Here is a 22,189-nt window from a genome sequence, read left to right as displayed (position 1 = left end):
AAGGAGATAAATGTGTAATATCCTGGCATGTGGATTATGTCTTTAATAAAAAGGAATTTAGAAAATTATACAGAATATTAAACCAATCCACAACAGACATGAACTGAATGCATAACTATGGAAGAATTAACATATTACAAGCCACAAATGACTAAAGAGAATGACCTAATCAAGATAACTATTTAAAACTACTCCCAAAAAGACCAAATAATGTCAATTACAGCATATGTTGGAGCTCCAGCATTGCCAAAGATTACGTTTTTTCTCCAGATTAAGACACTTTCGTCGATTTACAATTTTGGCAGTGGATATGTTTGCATGTCCTGCTGCTAAAAGAGCTTGTGGTGTTATTGCTAGCGTAAAACAAGAACCAAAAGGATTTATACCATTCACAAAATGGCCTGAAACAGAGTTTGGTTTTGGACACGGTTTCCACTGACCATCTGCAGGCTGCACACTGAGATTTCTGGTCTTCAGGCATGGCATAATGGCCATAACACTGGACCCACAGCATTGGGCCCTCAACACTGTCCCCACAAAACTGGGCCCTCAACACTGGCCCACAACAGACACATTTCACTGGGTTATGACTATACACCGGCAGCCCAATTCTGGCAAAAGAGCTGATCTGATTGGTCAAAAGACCAATTGTGACCCGATTCAGGAAACTAGGCGTACGTCTCAAGTCACGACTTCACATGAGAGCCTTTTGAACGTATTTTTAAGAAATGTAAAAAAATGTGTTCGTTTTTTTTGGCAAAAATGCCTTCTCGAACATGTGAACTTTCATGTGCCTTAATATCAAACTTGTATGTCATCTGTAAATACGAATACAATTTTTAAATTAAGAGCCTAGTTGGTTTAGCCACAGAGAAAGTCAGCAACCTTCCCGCTAGCCATGATTGGCTGAAATAATGAGTGGGCTGGACATGCCGAAAGATGAGTTTGGATTGGTCTGTGGTGTTGCATCTTGTGTCTGTAAAATGAGCTGCTCGTAAAAGTGTTTTTGAAAGATATAATGTTAGCCATGGAGACCTGCAAATATGCTTCTTCTGCTCTCAATAGCATTGCTGCCCTGAATTTATCAGGCACTATCGACAAAGGTCAGTGGGAAAAAGTTGTGATGGACTACTTTCTGGACGACGAATGCTGACTCGAAATCAGTGCAACACAAAGGGCCAAACAAGCTGTGCAAACTAAATGGAAACAATACAGGATGTCTTATAAAAGGGGTTGCAGTCTGCAGTGAAGCTTTCATCCATGTATACCAGTAAGAATCTAGTTAAGGATTCAGATATTAACGTTATACGTTTCTAATTTTGTCAGAAAGTTATTTTAATTGCAAGCTAAAGCTTGCTGTTAGCTAGCCAGCTGGAGTTCGATGGCTGGCTTGCTAACTAACATTAAACCTAACGATATTTGTTTAACTTTAGCTTGCTATGACAATCGGTTTGTATTGCTAGTAACGTTACTCTATGGATTGGGATTATAGTTAATTTTTTAGCTAGCTAACGTTAACATAACATGTTTAAACGACAGATCCCAAGTTAAAACTTGCTGTTAGCTAGCTAACGTTAGCTGAGGTTAGGTGGCTGGCTTGCTAGCTAACATTAACTTATGTGTATGAGTCGTATGTAACGTTAGTGATGTTTTCTCAGAATGCCATTTTGCATCGCTAGATTTAGCCTAATGTTTGCTAGCTAACATTGAACCTATTGGTTAACTTTAGCTAGCTATGACAATCTGTTTGTATTACTAGTTAAAGCTTGCTGTTAGTGAGCTAGCTGACGTTAGATGTCTGGCTAGCTACAGTAACTAACATTACCTGTGTGAACTGTGTGTAGTGATATCTCAGAACGCCATTTCGCATCTATTGTACCCTGCTCAAAAAAATGAAGGGAACACTTAAACAACACAATGTAACTCCAAGTCAATCACACTTCTGTGAAATCAAACTGTCCACTTAGGAAGCAACACTGATTGACAATAAATTTCACATGCTGTTGTGCAAATGGAATAGACAACAGGTGGAAATTATAGGCAATTAGCAAGACACCCCCAATAAAGGAGTGGTTCTGCAGGTGGGGACCACAGACCACTTCTCAGTTCCTATGCTTCCTGGCTGATGTTTTGGTCACTTTTTAATGCTGGCGGTGCTTTCACTCTAATGGTAGCATGAGACGGAGTCTACAACATGGTGTGGGGTGGCATTTCTTTGGGGGGCCGCACAGCCCTCCATGTGCTCGCCAGAGGTAGCCTGACTGCCATTAGGTACCGAGATGAGATCCTCAGACCCCTTGTGAGACCATATGCTGGTGCGGTTGGCCCTGGGTTCCTCCTAATGCAAGACAATGCTAGACCTCATGTGGCTGGAGTGTGTCAGCAGTTCCTGCAAGAGGAAGGCATTGATGCTATGGACTGGCCCGCCCGTTCCCCAGACCTGAATCCAATTGAGCACATCTGGGACATCATGTCTCACTCCATCCACCAACGCCACGTTGCACCACAGACTGTCCAGGAGTTGGCGGATGCGGGAGACCACACACCACCTCATCAGGTGCATGCCCAGGCATTGTAGGGAGGTCATACAGGCACGTGGAGGCCACACACACTACTGAGCCTCATTTTGACTTGTTTTAAGGACATTACATCAAAGTTGGATCAGCCTGTAGTGTGGTTTTCCACTTTAATTTTGAGTGTGACTCCAAATCCAGACCCTCCATGGGTTGATAAATTTGATTTCCATTGATCATTTTTGTGTGATTTTGTTGTCAGCACATTCAACTCTGTAAAGAAAAAAGTATTTAATAAGAATATTTCATTCATTCAGATTTAGGATGTGTTATTTTAGTGTTCCCTTTATTTTTTTGAGCAGTGTATAATAATGCTAATATATTTGTATCTGGAATTTGTCTTTCAGCATCAATCAGTAGAACACGCCTGACTCGAATCCACCAGTCATACAGTCCACAATAAGAGAGCTGGCACAACCAAAAGCACCAGCGCAGTCATCAATTACATGCACCATTTCTTCACCAACTACAGAGTTGGGAAAACACGTGTGGACCTGAATTGTGATAACGGCAGTGGTTTGCCCCCGACTGATGCTTCGGCCTCATCAAGCAGCGCTTCAGAAAGACCAGTGTGAACACTTTGTCTGAGATTGCTGGTGTTGTGAAGGACGGCACTGTGGCAGGGGTCAACATCCCACAGCTATCGTCAGATTTTTTTTGTTATTCCCTGTTTTACAGATTCAACACTCTGGAGCCTGGTGTTATCCCCAAGGAGCGTTTGGACTGTCTGGACCAGGTTTCAGCTGCTGTGCAATGCTGACATCCTTCCTCTCATAGATGGTCTGCCTGTAAAATCACCACCTGGACTGGACACAGCTAGACAAACTATCATTTTGAGAAGATCAGGGAGTTTTGCAACGAAGAGGCTATGGACATCACATGCCCTGCACCAAAGTCAAGGACAGGCTCTCCGAATATAGATTCCCTTCATGTGTGGTTTGGACGGACCAGTCATCGGCACTATCTGCAGTGCCTCTATTCACATGACACTCTCCTACCACACACACCATACACTGCTGCTACTATTTTTTTTTGTTTATCCTGCTTCTCAGCCACTTTATCCCTGATTGTATGCATATAACTACCTCGTCTATCACTGATATCGTTATTGATATTGTTCTTGTACATACTGTCTATTGTATTTGTGTTGACACTATCTATTTCTGATATTGCTACTATGCAAGTAACCATTTGGCTGTACCGTTTACACCTTCTGTAGAGACAATCCACATAGCCAGACAGCAAAATATTGATATATAAAATGAATATTGATATGTGTGGTCATAACATGATTTTGTGACATACCACAACAATATCATGTGATCGTATCAAGTGTCCAGCACATAAATGTGTGGCGCATGCCCATGTTTATGTACTGTACATGTGCACCTCACTCAGGTCTCAATTCAGTTTGCATGGCCTTAACTTATGTATGGAATACTATGTGATAAGTGCATGTGTAACAGTATATAAAGTATGCTAATGTACTGGTATAAAGGCACTTAAGTAAATACTTTAAAGTACTACTTAAGTATTTTTTTGTTGAATTAGTACATTCCTTTACTATTAATAATTTTGGCAACTTTTACTTCACTACATTCATAAAGAAAATTCTGCACTTTTTACTCCATACACTTGACGCCCAAAAGTATTTGTAACATTTTGACAGGAAAATTGTCCAATTCACACGTATCAAGAGAACATCCCTGATCATCCCTACTGCCTGGCAGACTCACAAAACCCAATTGCGTGCCCCTGGCTCATCAACTAAAAATAATAAAGTTGTGCCGTCTGGTTTGCTGAATGTAAGCAATTTGAAATGGTTTATATTTTTACTTTTGATACTGAAGAACATTGTGCCCCTGGCTTTCCGTCAATAATAAATAAAATAAAAATACAATTGTGCCGTCTGATTTAATATAAGGAATATGAAATGTTATACTTTTACTCAAGTATGACAATTTAGTAATTTTTCACCACTGGATGCGGCTGGTGGTTAAAGCATTTTTACCAAGTGTGTCTGGGTAAGCGTCATCTAATATTTTTTCTTTCATTTTTCATTTTTGGAGCCTAATGCCACTTTTAGTCTTGATCTTTACCACACTACTCACTGTTTAGCACATGACCTCATGTGAATCCTTAAAGAGATGGGTGGGGCTGGCTTAAGAGCGCGTGAACAATGCTGAATGGGTGTAGACAATGCTGAATGGGTGTAGACAAAGGAGAGCTCTCTAGTAGGTACCATAACATTCAAAGGCCCTTTTCTCAAAAGTGAGTTTACAAGTGTATCAACTTTCAAAGTAGAAATGCTTTCCCTTTGCTCTTCAAAAATGCTATGTATGATATACCATTGTGTAGCTCTGAGTCTCTACTTTTGTCCAATGTAAAAAAACAAAAAAACATTAACAATTTTGCTACATAAGACCGAAGGTGGTGAGTCACAATTAGTTGAAAAATAATCAGAATTGGTCTGCCTGTGTAAAGGCAGTTTATGGGCCTCAACTGAGATCTGATTAGGTCAAGTTTCCATTGTATGGTTTGTACGGTTGGCCTGTTGACTTACTCTGAATTCTGTTCTTGCAATGACCATCCAACTATTTGCTTTATACTGTTGGTCATCTAGTTGTTAATATCCGTTTGTGCTCAGCAATCTCGGTGTCCACTTTGCTTCGGTGACATAATTCTATCGATTCAAACATTTCTCCCAGTTATAATCAATCTACTCTTCTCAACGACAGCAATTCCAACAATCCCTGTGTCACATTCCCCCCTCGCCATGTGTCCGTCGGAATTCCTGTCTCCTTTAAATACGCTACTGAGAGACACACCTTGTTGTCCTCAAGCCACCCCCACTAATAAAACCCTCCCTTTCTCATTTCTCCCAGGCCTGGTATGGAGCAGGTGGGAGGCAGCAGTCAGACCAAAGGCTAGGACTCCAAAGCGCCCAACACCTCCTTAATGACCACAGATGTGTTAAACAGTCCTGCTACTTAGAAACCAGGCTTCAATGGCCACTTATTTTGAAGTTTTCAGAAAACAACGCAACCCATTGTTGCTTTCAAAAGCATCCAATCAATCTACTATGTAATTAGGCCAATACAAAAAATTACACAGATCCGTATCATCTGTATCCTCCAATGCAGTGGAGAATGCTGTGGCTTTGTTCACATTGTAACATGTAAGGTCTATTATTGTATTTTTTCCCATGTCCAAGCAAGCTAGTGCTTCTACACCTGCATTGCTTGCTGTTTGGGGTTTTAGGCTGGGTTTCTGTACAGCACTTTGAGATATCAGCTGATGTACGAAGGGCTATATGAATAAATTTGATTTGATTAGTACATTTGAGTTTCAGAAAAAGAATGATACACAATTAAATGAAATCAATATCCTTTCCCCATGGAGAAAACTATTAATGCAGACTCTGGCATCTCCGTCAGACAACCTCAGTTTCAGCCCTAGACCCGTTATTTATAGCCTGTGTTCAGTGGGGCCACAAGGTTGCAAGAAAGTTCTTTAAGGTGCTTGGAATAACTTTTACAGCAAGACTGATGGACTATAATAATAAGACACAATAATAATACAAAGAGAAATAGCCACAAACAGTATCATACTTAAAAGAGAATATAGTTTATCCGCTGTGCACCTCTGTCTGCCGAAAGATACCAGTCTGGCTAAGTCAGTGTCTTTTTTTAAGTCTCTTCGACACACACATTTTTTTTTTATTTTATTGATTTACATTAAATCAATGGAATTGTATTCAGTGGATTTGAATCTAGTTGATTTTAATTGAATTTAACTGATATACCTTGTTTTGGGTTTACATTTTATATCATTTCTTTGTGTGCGTATCCACTTAAACAGAAATGGGATGTACAAAATTATTATTATTATTAAGATGCTACTTCACCCTGCCCCCCCCCCCCCCCCCCCCCCAAATACATTTCAATGATGAAATCAAAATAACATTCACATAGAGTACAATGAAATTACCTGACATTACACAAGGAACGGCCTCACATTATTGGATTAAAATAGCATCACATATTCCCAATTCATTGTAATCTCATCTGATATGACTTTGTGGGGAATATCAAAAACTCGAACCGATATGAGAGCTAGTGGCCTGCGAGAAAAAGGGCAGGAACTGACCTGGCGGCGATATACAACGTTCGGTTCATTATTATGATGAGCTGGATATCCAGTTTGTGCCGTTGTGTATTGTTTCTTCCAGGTTTGTGTCCAAAGAAAGCCGGATACTGCTTTGTATCTGTGAGAAGGGGGAACAAAAACAATAAATATCAGAAGCAACCCCCCCCCCCCCCCCCCCCCCTCCCACACAAGGCAATATGTTTTTAAAAATCCTGATAGAAAGAAAGGTTGCTGGAAGTTGCTGGAGGATGCATGGCTGGGAGGAATATAGAGTCTACCCAAACAGAGAGAAAGCTCAATAAACCTATCTTAGCCTCATATGGTATTTACACTATCACACACTGCATGAAAGCCCCAACAGGAAAATACAGGATTATCCTTTGATGTAGGGTGGGCTCCGTTTCAGATTCTGCTTTAACTCCTTTTTTTTTTTTATTCCCTGGGCACCAAACTACATTCTACCTTCCAAAAGCACTCAGAGTGAAAGGGGAGGCGGGGTAGAGGGTGGTAGTGGTTGGATAGCAGGGTGTTTGGGGGGAGTTGGAAACAGCTCGGGGTACTCACAGTTGCCATGTGAAATACTGATTGGCTCAGAGTCTTCTGGGAAGCCAGCCCTTGCAATCTTCAGTAGCGTGAAATACAGCAACAAGGCCTCAGACCTCATTGTAGCACTGCTGGTTCCTTCCTCGATAACTTCTTTACTTTAGCCTGCAAAGAGAAGACAGAGAAGAAAAAAGATTATGAAACAATTAAAGCATCTGATTTTCATAGCCGATGCAATCTGCAATCTATATATATATATATACACACATCAAGAGAGCTGCATTGCAAGTAATCAAACAACAATTGGATTAGCAGGGTAATATGCTTCATAGAACGATGGCAGGCTGGGTCTTATTGAAGTAGACCTGTTGTGATTAACTGAGCAGCATCAGGAGTGGTAGTTCTACTGGACTGCATCCTGGCCAATATGCTGAATTAATAGGAGAGCTTATATGATTGGATCCTGGTGTCGGGGCAGACTTAATAGGGCAGCACCATTTTTTGTACATAATTATCAGCATCTAAGAGTTGGCCCCTGATTGCTAACTGTATTTACATCAGCCCGTGACCATGCTGATGTTTCTTGTGTGTTGTGGCAACAAATTACCTCAATAAATCAACCCTGACAATTACTGCAGCGTTAATCTAATCGAGTATAAGCATTTCATTCAGAGACCTTTTATCCTGAGCCAAACGGTAGATGTTTTTTGGGGGGTTGTATGATAAAAGTTGTTTATCCCCAGCACATTTGTTCACTGGCTCTGTATTCGTTGGAGGAGAAAAAGAGGGAAAGAGAGAGAGAGAGAGAGAGGGTGATAGAGGGAGGGAGGGATGGGGGGGGGGGGGGGGGGGGGTTCTCTCCATGCTCCTGTGGATCTCATTGAGAAAGAGAGTGAAAACATTATTCACTGGGAGATTCACTTTAACAGCGAGGAGAATACAAATAAAACCAAGGGAACGACCTTGGTTGTTGAATTTCCTTCTCGCTAAGGCTATTTTTTCCCTCACCTCACCTACTTTATAGACATGCTGGCACAACAATAGACAGAAGGCCTGGGTATAAGCCCTTGGAATCTCTGTTAGCCCTGTGCATTTTCCCTTTTCAAACCAATATGAGATTCTGTACATATACCACTATGGGGGCTGTTTTGTTTCATGAACCTTGACCAGGAAGTCGAGCAATAATTGATTGATGAGCAGGATGAGGCAGGAGACATGCCAGTGTTCCTATGGAACTGTCTATTGTAAATGACAAATGGAGTCGACAGAGCCAACAAACATAGAAACGTAACACAGAATTGCTAACTGAATAATATACTATGAAATGATACATGGGAGCTGAATCGATTATGATGTTCCAGAGAACAGCTTTATCATTTCTAATTTAGACACTACAGGGCACAATGTGGCATTGTTGTGCCTCCTAACTGCAGACAGTTCTTTCTGACAAATTAATGTTTGATAGTTAATCTTAGTCGTCATAAATCATGTCACAGGACAGAGGAGCTCAATTCACAACCAATCTCTTCGTCACATCAAAACCAACCAACAGGGCATCATATAATAGCGAAAAGAAATTGAGCACAAAATGATTTAACTACAGCGTGCTCTTCAAAGCCCTTTCATTACCTTCCGACACACGACTAAACCCAGGGAAATGTGGTCTTTGCTGAATTGCAGTCACTGTGGCAACTAAATTGTTTCAGTCTGTTCAGTCTTGGTGTCAAATGCTCTTTTGATGACATCTCTCCGCCTCTGACTACTGACTGAGATGAATGATTACACATGTGCAAACTTTCAGAGTGAATTATTATTTTGCCTCCGAACCAAATGGGGGGGTTGAAGTTTAGAATCCCTCAAAATCCCTGCTGAAAACGACCACAAACAAAGCACAGAGGTGTCCGGTATTTTTCTTACTGTAAGTACTAATACATGTGGACATTCTGAAAGCTTACACCCTATACACACACTTTAAATTATAAAGTGTCTTTTGTTTTTGTGGAACATAATGGCGGGCTAATCAAGACCAACACTGGCAGAGAGCCAGCAGCAGATACTAAACAACAAGAGAACCCTCTCAGAGTGAAGACATTTTGCCATGCTCTAGCCATAGCTAGGAATTACTACCGCTCCACTGTGAGTAAAACACACCCAATCCAGGTTTAGGCCCATAGTCCCAAACACCCTTAACTTCCCCCATAAATACATTACCAGCCTAACAATATTATCTTTGCTGTTGCATCAACATGTTAGCAAGGGACATGCGGCGACCATGAACAATAACAGACATGTATTTCATCTACAACGTTCACGAGAGGGCCCCATGAAAATACAGCTCCTGCGCGTGTTTATCTTGTTCAGAGTCCTGAGATGTGGCATGTCTACCATTAAACACCTACTCATTCATATTCAGCATACCCTACACTACCCATCGAGTTGTCTAATGGGCAAGGAGGAGGCTGGGATTTAACGAAATACCTGCAGATGTGCAGCAGTGGTAGTGGTTGAAGCCCCAATGAGAGTCCAACAGATAAACAGTTCAGTGGTGACTGACTGACAGTTAGGTCATTTACATCAGCCTCTGCAGCTCTCGCAGGGTGGGAATAGCCCTGACATCAGCCTGGCAAGACCAGACATGGACTGTACACAGCGGTGTGAACACAGGAACACACCACACTAACAACACCCAGCACTGAGTAAAGTAGTGAAGAGAGAGAGAGGCTTCTGGACTGAACAGCTCCACCCAGGGTGAGAAGGATCCACTGATGGCATCTATTATCTGATGATGGGGCAAATAAAGTGTTGTGTTCCAATATCCTATGGAGGGAGACCTCAGGGTGGATGCCAAAGCAGTGGAAGTTAATGATCAGCCAGTTTCCACAAACTGCTGCTTATTCAGTCAATCAATGCTTGATTAGTAGAGTATAATAAACAGAATAATAATTTGACACCTTACTATACACCCTACGGTACCCCTACAGTGCCTTTGAAAAGTATTCAGACCCCTTGACTTCGTCCACATTTTTTTACGTTACAGCCTTATTCTGAAATGGATTAATAAAAACAATTCCACAGCAATCTACACACAATACCCCATTAATGACAAAGCGAAAAAAGGTTCTTCGAAATGTTGATGTATAGATGTATAAAAACACAACAACAGAAATACCTAATTTAAATAAGTATTCAGACTCTATGCTATGAGAATTGGCATTGAGCTCAAGTGCATCCTCTCTCCATTGATCATCTTTGAGATGTTTCTACAACTTGATTGGAGTCCACCTGTGCTAAATTCAATTGATTGGACATGATTTGGAAAGGCACAAACCTGTCTATATAAGGTCCAACCGTTGACAGTGCACGTCAGAGGAAAAACCGAGCCATGAGTTTGAATGAATTGTCCGTAGAGCTCCGACACAGGATTGTGTCGAGGCACAGATCTGGGGAAGGGTACCAACATTTCTGCAGCTTTGAAGGTCCCCAAGAACACAGTGGCCTCCAATTTTCTTAAATGAAAGAAGTTTGGAACCACCAAGACTCTTCCTAGAGCTGGCCACCTGGCCAAACTGAGCAATCAGGGGAGAAGGGCCTTCAGGGAGGTGATCAAGAACCCAATAGTCACTCTGACAGAGAGTTCCTCTGTGGCGATTGGAGAGGCTTCCAGAAGGACAACCATCTCTGCAGCACTCCACCAATCAGGTATTTTTTGTAGTGGCCAGACGGAAGCCGATCCTCAGTAAAATGCACATGACAGTACACTTGGAGTTTGTCAAAAGGCACCAAAAGACTCTCAAGAAACAAGATTATCTGGTTTAATGAAACCAAGATTGAACTCTGTGGCCTGAATGACAAGCATCACGTCTGGAGGAAACCTGGCACCATCCCTACGATGAAACATGGTGGTGGCAGCACCTGAAAATAGCTATGCAGCAGCGCTCGGCATTCAACTTGACAGAGCTTGAGAGGATCTGCAGAGAAGAATGGGAGAAACCTGCCAAGTACAGGTGTGCCAAGCTTGTAGCATCATTCCCAAGAAGACTCGATGCTATAATCGCTGCCAAAGGTGCTTCAAAGTACTGAGTAACGGGTCTGAATAACTATGTAAATGTGATATTTCCATTTTTATTTGTAATACATTTGCAAAAATGTATTTATCTTCTTATGGAGGTGGTCCCTGCACAGGGATAGCTCAGCGGAAATTTCAGAGCGCCACCTATAGTACTTTACTTAGTACTCGTTAAATCTCAAACTTTCATTAAAACACACATGCAAGGTACTGAATTAAAGCTACACTCGTTGTGAACCTAGCCACCAAGTCAGATTTGTAAAATGCTTTTCGGCGAAAGCATGAGAAGCTATTATCTGATAGCATGCACCCCCCAAAATACCAGCACGACACGTAAACAACAGATTTTGCGGTAGCCGGCGCTACCCAAAACGCAGAAATAAAATATAAAACATTCATTACCTTGGACGAGCTTCTTTGTTGGCACTCCTATATGTCCCATAAACATCACAATTGGGTCTTTTTCCCGATTAAATCCGTCATTGTATACCCAAAATGTCATTTGCTGAAGGCCAGTCTGATGCTGCAAAAAGTCCATTTACAAGACGCAACGTCACTTTTTAAAATTACAAAAGTCGCCTATAAACTTTTACAAATCACTTCAAACGACGTTTCTAAACCAACTTTAGGTATTAATAAACGTTAATGATGTATCAAATTGATCACGGGGCGATCTGTATTCGATAGCAGCAAGTCTGGAATACATCGTCCATTTTTTCAGTTTCACAACATACTGTGGTGCGTCAGAAGAAGGGAGGGGTCTATTCGTGTTGTAACCAGGGATAAATGATTCTGATATTGATAGCAATGGTGACATCGTGCGGAAACTGTAGGCGTTTACAGGGGGTTCGCATATATTTTCTCTCGTCTTAAACAATTCATTGAATGGAGGACGAATATTTTTGTTTTTGTTTTTGGTAAACAGTTTTACCAGGGATTTTTACTCCTAAACACGTTCTGTTATAGCCACAGACCCGATTTAACCAGTTTTAGAAACTTCAGAGTGTTTTCTATCCACACATACTTATCATATGCATATACTATATTCCTGGCATGAGTAGCAGGACTTTGAAATGTTGCACGATTTTTAACAAAAAGCTGCGAAAATTCGCATCATCCATAACAGGATTTATACAAACCAGTTTTTGCTTTGTCATTATGGGGTATTAAGTTAAGACAAATATTTACTACATGAACTAAAGTTAAAAATTAAATAGCACGTTGAGAGAAAGGTTGTCCTGGCACCACACTTCCAGGTCTCTCACCTCCTCCCTATAGGCTGTCTCATCGTTGTTGGTGATCAGGTCTACCACCGTTGTACCGTCGGAAAACTTAATGATGGTGTTGGAGTCATGCTTGGCCACGCAAGCGTGGCAGATGTATTGTTGCCTGCCCTTACCACCTTGGGGCTGCTTGTCAGGAAGTACAGGCTCCAGTTGCAGAGGTCCCAGGGTCCTTAGCTTAGTGATGAGCTTTGAGGGCACTATGGTGTTGAACGCTGAGCTGTAGTCAATGAACAGCATTGAGCCCTGCCACATCCGACGAGTGTCGAAGCGGGTGTAGTAGGATTCAATCTTAGTCCTGTATTTACGTTTTGCCTGTTTGATGGTTAGTCTGAGGGCATAGTGGGATTTCTTATAAGATTCAGCTCTACCCTTTAGCTCAGTGCAGATGTTGCCTGTAATCCATGGTTTCTGGTTGGGGTATGTACGTACGGTCACTGGGATACAACGTCATCGATGCACTTAAAACAAATCACATTTTGTTGGTTACATACACATGGTTAGCAGATGTTATTGCGAGTGTAGCAAAATGCTTGTGCTTGTAGTTCAGACAGTGGAGCAATATCAATAAGTAATCTAACAATTCCACAACAACTACCTAATACACACAAATCTAAGTAAAGGGATGGAATAAGAATATGTACATATAAATACAGTATATGGATGAGCAATGACCGAGCGGCATAGGCAAAATGCAATAGATGGTATAAAATACAATATATACATATGGGATGAGTAATGCAAGATATGTAAACATCATTATTACAGTGGCATTAATAAAGTGACTAGTGATCCATAATTTCAAGTCTGTATGAAGGCAGCAGTCTCTCTGTGTTAGTGATGGGTGTTTAACAGTCCGATAGCCTTAAGATACAAGCAATTTTTTTGTCTCTCAGTCCCAGCTTTGATGCACCTGTACTGACCTCGCCTTCTGGATGGTAGCGGTGTGAACAGGCAGTAGCTGTTCACTACTGGATGATCTGTTTAGCCTTCCTGTGTCATCGGGTGCTGTAGGTGACCTGGAGGGCAGATAGTTTGCACCCGGTGATACGTTGTGCAGACCGCACCACCCTCTGGAGAGCCCTACGGTTGTGGGTGGTGCAGTTGCCGTACCAGGCGGTGATACAGCCCGACAGGATGCTCTCAATTGTGCATCTCTAAAAGTTTGTGTGTGCTTTAGGTGGCAAGCCAAATTTCGTCATTCTTGAAGCCGGTGACTGATGTGTTATACTCCTCAATGCCATCGAATGAGTCCCGGAACATATTCCTGTCTGTGCTAGCAAAACAGTCCTGTAGCTTAGAATCTGCATCATCTGACCACTTCCGTATTGAGCGAGTCACTGGTACTTCCTCCTTTAGTTTTTGCATGTAACCAGGAATCAGGAGGATAGAATTATGGTCAGATTTGCCAAATGGAGGGCGAGGGAGAGCTTTGTACGCATCTCTGTGTGTGGAGTAAAGGTAGTCTAGAGTTTTTTTCCACTTGTTGCACATGAAACAAGCTGGTAGAAATGAGGTAAAACATATTTAAGTTTCCCTGCATTAAAGTTCCCGTCCACTAGGAGCGCCACCTCTGGATGAGCATTTAATTGTTTGTTTATGGCTTTATACAGCTGGTTGAGTACGGTATTAGTGCCAGCATCGGTTTGTGTTGGTAAATAGACAGCTATGAAAAATATAGATAAAAAAATTGTTTGAAAAAATAGTGTGGTCTACAGCTCATCATGAGTTACTCTACCTAAGGTGAGCAAAACCTTGAGACTTCCTTAAATATTTGATTTCGCCCACCAGCTATTATTGACAAATAGACACAGATCGCCAACCCTTGTCTTACCGGAGGCAGCTGTTCTGCCTTGCCAATGCACGGAAAAACCAGCCAACTGCATATCATCCATGTGGTCGTTCAGCCACGACTCCGTGAAATATAAGATATTGCAGTTTTGAATGTCATGTTTGTAGGATAGTCTTGAATGGAGCTCATCCAGTTTATTCTCCAATGATTGCAGGTTGACCAATAGGACTGATGAAAGAGGCGGGTTGCACACTCGTCAACAAATTCTCACAAGGCACACAGACCTGCATCCCGTGTATCGGCAGCTTCTCTTCATGTGAATGACAGGGATTTGGGTCTGATCCGGTATCTGGAGTAAATCCTTCACGTCCGCCTCGTTAAGGAAACAATTTTCATCCAGTTTGAGGTGATTAATCGCTGTTCTGATATCCAGAAGCTAAGAGACAGTGGCAGAAACATTATGTACAAAATAAGTTACAAACAACGCAACAATAAAAAACACACAAAATAGCACAATTGGTTAGGAGCCCGTAAAACTGCAGCCATTTCCTCTTGCACAATTCAGTCCGCCTCTCATTAGCCTGGTTTGTAGTGTACAGTATACCTCTTGATCAAGACACATTATAATGACTGGCACTGCTGCTCACTGTTGTCCAACAAGGGTAAATTAATTCTAAAGTTGACCGAAAACAACAATTAGGTGATCCTTGGCTGAGTAAACACTTTGTAGGCTCTCTTTCAAGTCCAATAGCACTGATCTGCACATTACAGATGAGGAGAATTTCTAGCAAACTGAAACAATGATTTTTTTTCCTGATCTGACAGTACTGTACCACTGAGGCCTTTCAACACATCCTGAGGTGGATGTCTTGAACTGAACCGAACAGGGCAGGCTTGGCGTTTTCCGCAGGAGCGTCGCCAAAGTAAACATAACCAAGACGGTCACTGACAACACAGGGTCAGCTACAGTCCAGGGAGCTTCAGCACTGCACTGCACAGCAAACAGTATTAAATACCATGTGTCATATAACCCACTCTCATGTCTCCTGCTCTCTTCATCTTCCGATGCGGAGCGGCAAAAAGCGGTCCGCGGTGCAAGATGCTTCTTCACTCTGCCTGGAAAATCATTTATGAAGGCTGGTGCTTTAAAGATTGGCCCCAAAAAGAATGAGGTTACACATTTAAATATCAGAACCTTTCCCAGTGCTGCCAATCACGCAAGATGATACAGGCCACACAACTTAATCAATCTGGAGCGGGTTGATACAGAGACGGCGGGCAGAAGGGAAAATGATTACAGATAAGGTGGCTTGGTACCAGACGACTTTTCCCTTTTGATCCAATTATCTACCTCCTCTGATAGAGCTCCGTCTTCTTCTCTGATGTATGCCATTCTTGTAATCATGCTGTTAACCCATGTATTTCCATTCCATTCCTTTTTAAGGAACTGGATCTGGAGAGTGAGCTAAATGTGGCGGCACAACCAAGATCATCAGCCCTCTCTGATATTCTGTTTGACCAAACAAATGCACAACTCAGAAGGGCAGGGTGAAAATATAGCCTCTTACTGAGCCGCGGCACAATGGCAAAAATATTCACAAAAGCTAAATGTCAAATTACCTAAAAAGATGACACCCTGACAGCCTAGCACACTGTGTAAATGTGATAGGGCTCTGAATTGTCACGTTGAATAATTCCAATTTACTGGAAAACCATTTGATGCTAACTGTTGTGTGCCTGTGACTAAACCTGAGCACTGAGAGTAGATTTTTTCACATCACACTCAAATCTATGTCCCCAAAAAATACAAAGGGGCCGGAAACAAACTAGGGCTACGACATCACCTCACAATATCAAGCAGGGGTGTATTCATTACGTAATGCAACATAAATCGTTTACCGTTTAAGAATCATTCAGAAGAAAACAGAAAAAAAAATAACGGGGACGGACCTACCTGAATATGTCCAATAGAAACTCTTGTTTTCGTTGCAAAACATTTTCCGTTTGGAGTAAACGGTTTCTGTTCCAAAACGTTTTGCAACAGAATTTGTGTAATTAATAAAACCCCACAACACATGAACGTTTGCTTTATGCGAGTAAACATGCACAAGAACGGCTGCTTCATGTAAGTAAACATGCACAAGGAATCAATCGAGTAACTGAGACAAGCTGTGTGGTTTAGTGCAAAATAAATAAGCACTGCTGTGGGTCTCATTGAAAGTGTTGACTCTACGAGGTATGAATCCCAAAATGAGTTTGAGTACGGAGAAGAGTCTGAGGGATGGGTCAGTTCTGGAGGGAGCTCTCACAGTAGATAAATGAGAAAACAATAAAACAATGACATTCATTTTCAGTGGGAATTATATATTCACAGGCCTTTTCCCCTCAGAGGCAAAAGCCTAAATGAGAAAAGTCTTCACATCAATACAGTTGCGAGATCACATTTATCAATTTGACTGGTATAAATGCATGAGGGATTTGTGGAGTGGAAAGGTATGATGTTATGCCACCCATCCTCAGCCCTTGACCACGAAGTAATAGAGTTAGAGAGGAAATATACTGGTGTGGTGTGCAACGTTTCCAACCTGAAAATAGCTCCATCAACATTTACAACACTCCTGCAAGGGGAGAGAAACCTCATCAGAGTGATTCAAGCAAACAACTTTAACCCAACCATGTATCCATGTTTACAAACACATCTGCACAACTACACTTCCACAAGCTCAATGCCATGTTTTTCATATGGTTCCATTCACTTGTCTTGCTAACAAACAGGTTGTCACAGTATTCAAGAGGGATGTGCGAACGAGCAGTTGTTGCATCCATCTGTGTGTGTGAAGACCGTGGACCACACATTTTGCCCACTCCCTCGTGGTTACAATGGGTGTGATATTGACTTTTGTCTAGGATTCTCAACCCTGGATTATTCCCTTTCTACATGAGCACTCCCACAGACTTGGCAAATGGCTGGCTGCTCTAGCAGAGCAATCTGATCTGAACAAGTATGATGCTAATCTCCTCAAGCTAATAGGCAGGCCAGGGGAAATGAGATAGCGGGGTAGCTAGAAGTCACTCTGGACAACTGGACATCCAATCTTTGCAATGAAAACAACAGAACCTAATGGAATTTGAGAAAAAAAAAAGGTTTACAAAAGGTTTCTTTGGCTGTCCCCATAGGAGAAGCCTTTTTGGTTCAAGATATAACTATTTTTTGTTTCAGGTAGAACCCTTTTGGGCTCCATGTACAGTGCCTTGCGAAAGTATTCGGCCCCCTTGAACTTTGCGACCTTTTGCCACATTTCAGGCTTCAAACATAAAGATATAAAACTGTATTTTTTTGTGAAGAACCAACAACAAGTGGGACACAATCATGAAGTGGAACGACATTTATTGGATAATTCAAACTTTTTTAACATATCAAAAACTGAAAAATTGGGCGTGCAAAATTATTCAGCCCCTTTACTTTCAGTGCAGCAAACTCTCTCCAGAAGTTCAGTGAGGATCTCTGAATGATCCAATGTTGACCTAAATGACTAATGATGATAAATACAATCCACCTGTGTGTAATCAAGTCTCCGTATAAATGCACCTGCACTGTGATAGTCTCAGAGGTCCGTTAAAAGCGCAGAGAGCATCATGAAGAACAAGGAACACACCAGGCAGGTCCGAGATACTGTTGTGAAGAAGTTTAAAGCCGGATTTGGATACAAAAAGATTTCCCAAGCTTTAAACATCCCAAGGAGCACTGTGCAAGCGATAATATTGAAATGGAAGGAGTATCAGACCACTGCAAATCTACCAAGACCTGGCCGCCCCTCTAAACTTTCAGCTCATACAAGGAGAAGACTGATCAGAGATGCAGCCAAGAGGCCCATGATCACTCTGGATGAACTGCAGAGATCTACAGCTGAGGTGGGAGACTCTGTCCATAGGACAACAATCAGTCGTATATTGCACAAATCTGGCCTTTATGGAAGAGTGGCAAGAAGAAAGCCATTTCTTAAACATATCCATAAAAAGTGTTGTTTAAAGTTTGCCACAAGCCACCTGGGAGACACACCAAACATGTGGAAGAAGGTGCTCTGGTCAGATGAAACCAAAATTGAACTTTTTGGCAACAATGCAAAACGTTATGTTTGGCGTAAAAGCAACACAGCTGAACACACCATCCCCACTGTCAAACATGGTGGTGGCAGCATCATGGTTTGGGCCTGCTTTTCTTCAGCAGGGACAGGGAAGATGGTTAAAATTGATGGGAAGATGGATGGAGCCAAATACAGGACCATTCTGGAAGAAAACCTGATGGAGTCTGCAAAAGACCTGAGACTGGGACGGAGATTTGTCTTCCAACAAGACAATGATCCAAAACATAAAGCAAAATCTACAATGGAATGGTTCAAAAATAAACATATCCAGGTGTTAGAATGGCCAAGTCAAAGTCCAGACCTGAATCCAATCGAGAATCTGTGGAAAGAACTGAAAACTGCTGTTCACAAATGCTCTCCATCCAACCTCACTGAGCTCGAGCTGTTTTGCAAGGAGGAATGGGAAAAAATGTCAGTCTCTCGATGTGCAAAACTGATAGAGACATACCCCAAGCGACTTACAGCTGTAATCGCAGCAAAAGGTGGTGCTACAAAGTATTAACTTAAGGGGGCTGAATCATTTTGCACGCCCAATTCTTCAGTTTTTGATTTGTTAAAAAAGTTTGAAATATCCAATAAATGTCGTTCCACTTCATGATTGTGTCCCACTTGTTGTTGATTCTTCACAAAAAAATACAGTTTTATATCTTTATGTTTGAAGCCTGAAATGTGGCAAAAGGTCGCAAAGTTCAAGGGGGCCGAATACTTTCGCAAGGCACTGTAGAACGGGGTCTACATGGAACCCAAAAGGGTTCTACCTGGAACCAATAAGGGTTCTTCAAAGGGTTTTCCTATGGGGACAGCCGAATAACCTTTTTAGGTTCTACATAGCACCTTTTTTTCTAAGAGTGTACCGTGGGAATGGTGCAGCCTAGCCTATTGTAGTAGTACGTCTGGACGTGAGGAGACTGCTAAGGTGGGAGGGGAGAGAGCACTGACGAGACAAACCCCCTCACCTGCTCTGTGACTTAGCCTTGCTCCACCTAATTGGATATTGTGCTTTAGAGACCAGTGTCTCTACTACTGAACTAAACCTTGACTGATTAGGCCCAAGCCAAGCCAATCAGGGCACAGAGCTCACTGAATGTCAACATTTGCAGATGCAATTGTACTGTACCATTAGCCATTAGCAATACAGTGAAACCATTTAAGCTTACGTATATGGGGCTAAAATTATTGGTTCATATTGGTTAAGACCATTTCATTGTTACAGTCAACACTTGTTTAAGCTGTATGATTTCAGTCATTCCCAATACGATAATATACCCTGCATCGTGTTGTTGAGGCAAATACAGGAACTGGGAGCAGCTTGGCATGTATTTTCTTGGGAAATAAGCAGATTACTGATGCTGGTGTATGCTTCCTCTAAATGAGTGAAAAGTCCACAAAGAGCAATCGATCGTGAAGTTTCACCAACGTACATGTACTGTGTGTTACACTACAAAAGTCAGAGGAGAAAAGGAGAGGAGCAGATAAAGTGACATTTTCAAAAAGAAGAACATCCTTCAGATATTCTACAGGATTGTAGACAAACTGATGTAATGCAAGTGCAAGTCCACGGGCACATAGCCTAATTGCATGCTTGGCTGCTTATCCCACTACTAACGACACCAGCTAATTCTAAATGTAACCGTGTGTGACACTAATAATGCATGCTGTTGACTGAAGTTACACTACAGCAACCCATCTCAGACCATGGCTCCTGGCCAGAATGTGAATCTTGTGATGTGAACAGTTTTATCACATAAAATAAACAGCAGCAACCCACCAGAGTAAGAGGCCCCTACTAGTTGGAACCAGTGAATACTGCAGGGTATACAAGCTTCCCTTGCAGCAACTCAATCACACGGATGGCCCGGTGGGATGAACTGATACACTTTATCTCCCCTCTATCTCCCCCACAGGTGTTACCTAAGCACGATTGACGGTTCTTCAATAAGTAATTTTCCTTGCTGTGTCACAGGACATTTTTGATTGATAACTTCTTATATCGGCCGTGTCATTAAATTTTTCTAATGGAAATCTTTCATTAATTCAGTCGCCGGGGCAATAGATCATGGCCATACATTTCCCTGAAGGGCCTGAGGAGGGTGTGTTGCCTTAGCCTTGCTTTCAAGGAACACCCAAGGCAGGCAGTAACATGTACATAACTGGAACAGTAAAGAAATAATATGCAGGGGGGAAGATCGGTAAACTGACAGAAAAACAATTGATTGTAGTTTACAATCACTATGCATAATTGGCAATGACATCCTCATGACACCATAACAAAAATTATCGTGGTATCATTTAACAGGAACAACGTCACTATTCACAGATACGTTCACTGAAAAAAACTATTATTCCCCCCCCAAAAACGTATTTTAGCTGTTGGTATCCTCCTTGTAAACCTACAAGCTCCACCTCCGAATTCAACAACTTCCTGTTGCTTTCATGTTGACCTTTTAACCTTCTCCATTACCTCCTTCTCGCGTTAGATCTAAAGACATCCCGTTTCGAGTTCCTGTCTGACCAGACTGAAGATAAAAGTGAAGCGAGAAAGAGAGAGAGAGAAAGAGAGAGAGAGAGGTTCTGTGCTGTGGGTTCACACCAGTCTAAGTGAGTGAAGATGAAGGATGGAGATCCTTCTTGGATAAAGAGACCATTCCTGCATGTGGGGAGTATCAGTGTCAGCGTTCTACCTGCAGCTCCCAGGCCTAAGTCTGGAGACGCGGAGGAGACTGAACCTGTCAGCCTCACTCTGATGTTTGCCTAATGCCAGGATTACCGCTCCTTTCAGCCAGAAACCCAGCCTGCCAGCAAATAAACACCAGGCATGGAGCAGCTTAAACCAACTTCTGTAAACTGTACTTTGATATCTCAGAGAGAGAAAAAGAGGGAGAGAAACTTTAAAAAGTATCCCCTTATGTATACCAGACGAATACGTAAAAAGTATTTATTTAGAAGATAGACACTGTGGCCGAGCGCTTTTCTCAAGAGTTTGATCAATCATTTAGGTACACTACATAGGGGAAAGCTCAGAGGTTAAACTGCCTCAATAGATGTCAGGAACACAGTATCAGTTCATAACGGTGCATGAATGAGATGAGGCATGTGTTGGTCATCACACCAGCATTCAGCTCATTTGTAAGAAAGATGCCAGACAACGGAAATGCTGTGTATAGTATCATGTCAACAATGCTGTAAATATCACCTATTTTTGTGTAAGGGTTAACATATAGCTGTTTCCTTGACAACATATATACAAAATACACTTCACAGCTTGCTGTTGCATATAATGAACCAATGTAAATCCCGCCATGAACCGACAGCCAACAAATACAATATGAATTCCAATTTCTGCATAAATTGTTTTCCCCGTGGAATACATCATCATCTTATTCCATAGGGAGCTACGTTCACGAGTAGACTTCCATTAGCATTTCATCCTGATTCCCTCTGTCAATGTGATTCATCATCGCTGGCTGGATGCTGGCTTCCCTGTCTGGGCCTTGAGATAAACACACTGGCCTGGGTTTGTTCATGCAGACACAATATCCACAAGGATGAGCACAATCTCAGTGAACTGCACCAACTACGGCTATTTTGTCTAAGGCACTCTGACAGAATAGTTTCCATCTGTCTGTCTGTCTGTCTGT

The 22,189-nt window shown here is 41.9% G+C and overlaps 1 protein-coding gene across 6 annotated transcripts in view; it reads right to left on the bottom strand.

The window, feature by feature from the left end:
- Positions 1-22,189, bottom strand: part of LOC110535018 (semaphorin-6A) — a 92,378-nt gene that overhangs the window by 49,015 nt on the left and 21,174 nt on the right. For all 6 annotated transcript variants that reach the window (XM_036935458.1, XM_036935457.1, XM_036935461.1 and 3 more), the window contains exons 2-3: positions 7,287-7,430; positions 6,723-6,840 (exon numbers count right to left, since the gene is read on the bottom strand). In XM_036935458.1, coding sequence (XP_036791353.1) covers positions 6,723-6,840; positions 7,287-7,386 — 218 coding nt within the window. In that variant the 5' untranslated portion in view covers positions 7,387-7,430. The remainder of the gene's footprint in view (positions 1-6,722; positions 6,841-7,286; positions 7,431-22,189) is intronic.

The sequence above is a fragment of the Oncorhynchus mykiss genome, chromosome 11 (assembly GCF_013265735.2).
Source record: "Oncorhynchus mykiss isolate Arlee chromosome 11, USDA_OmykA_1.1, whole genome shotgun sequence".
NCBI lineage: Eukaryota > Metazoa > Chordata > Actinopteri > Salmoniformes > Salmonidae > Oncorhynchus > Oncorhynchus mykiss.
This window is presented reverse-complemented; position numbering and strand designations above follow the sequence as displayed.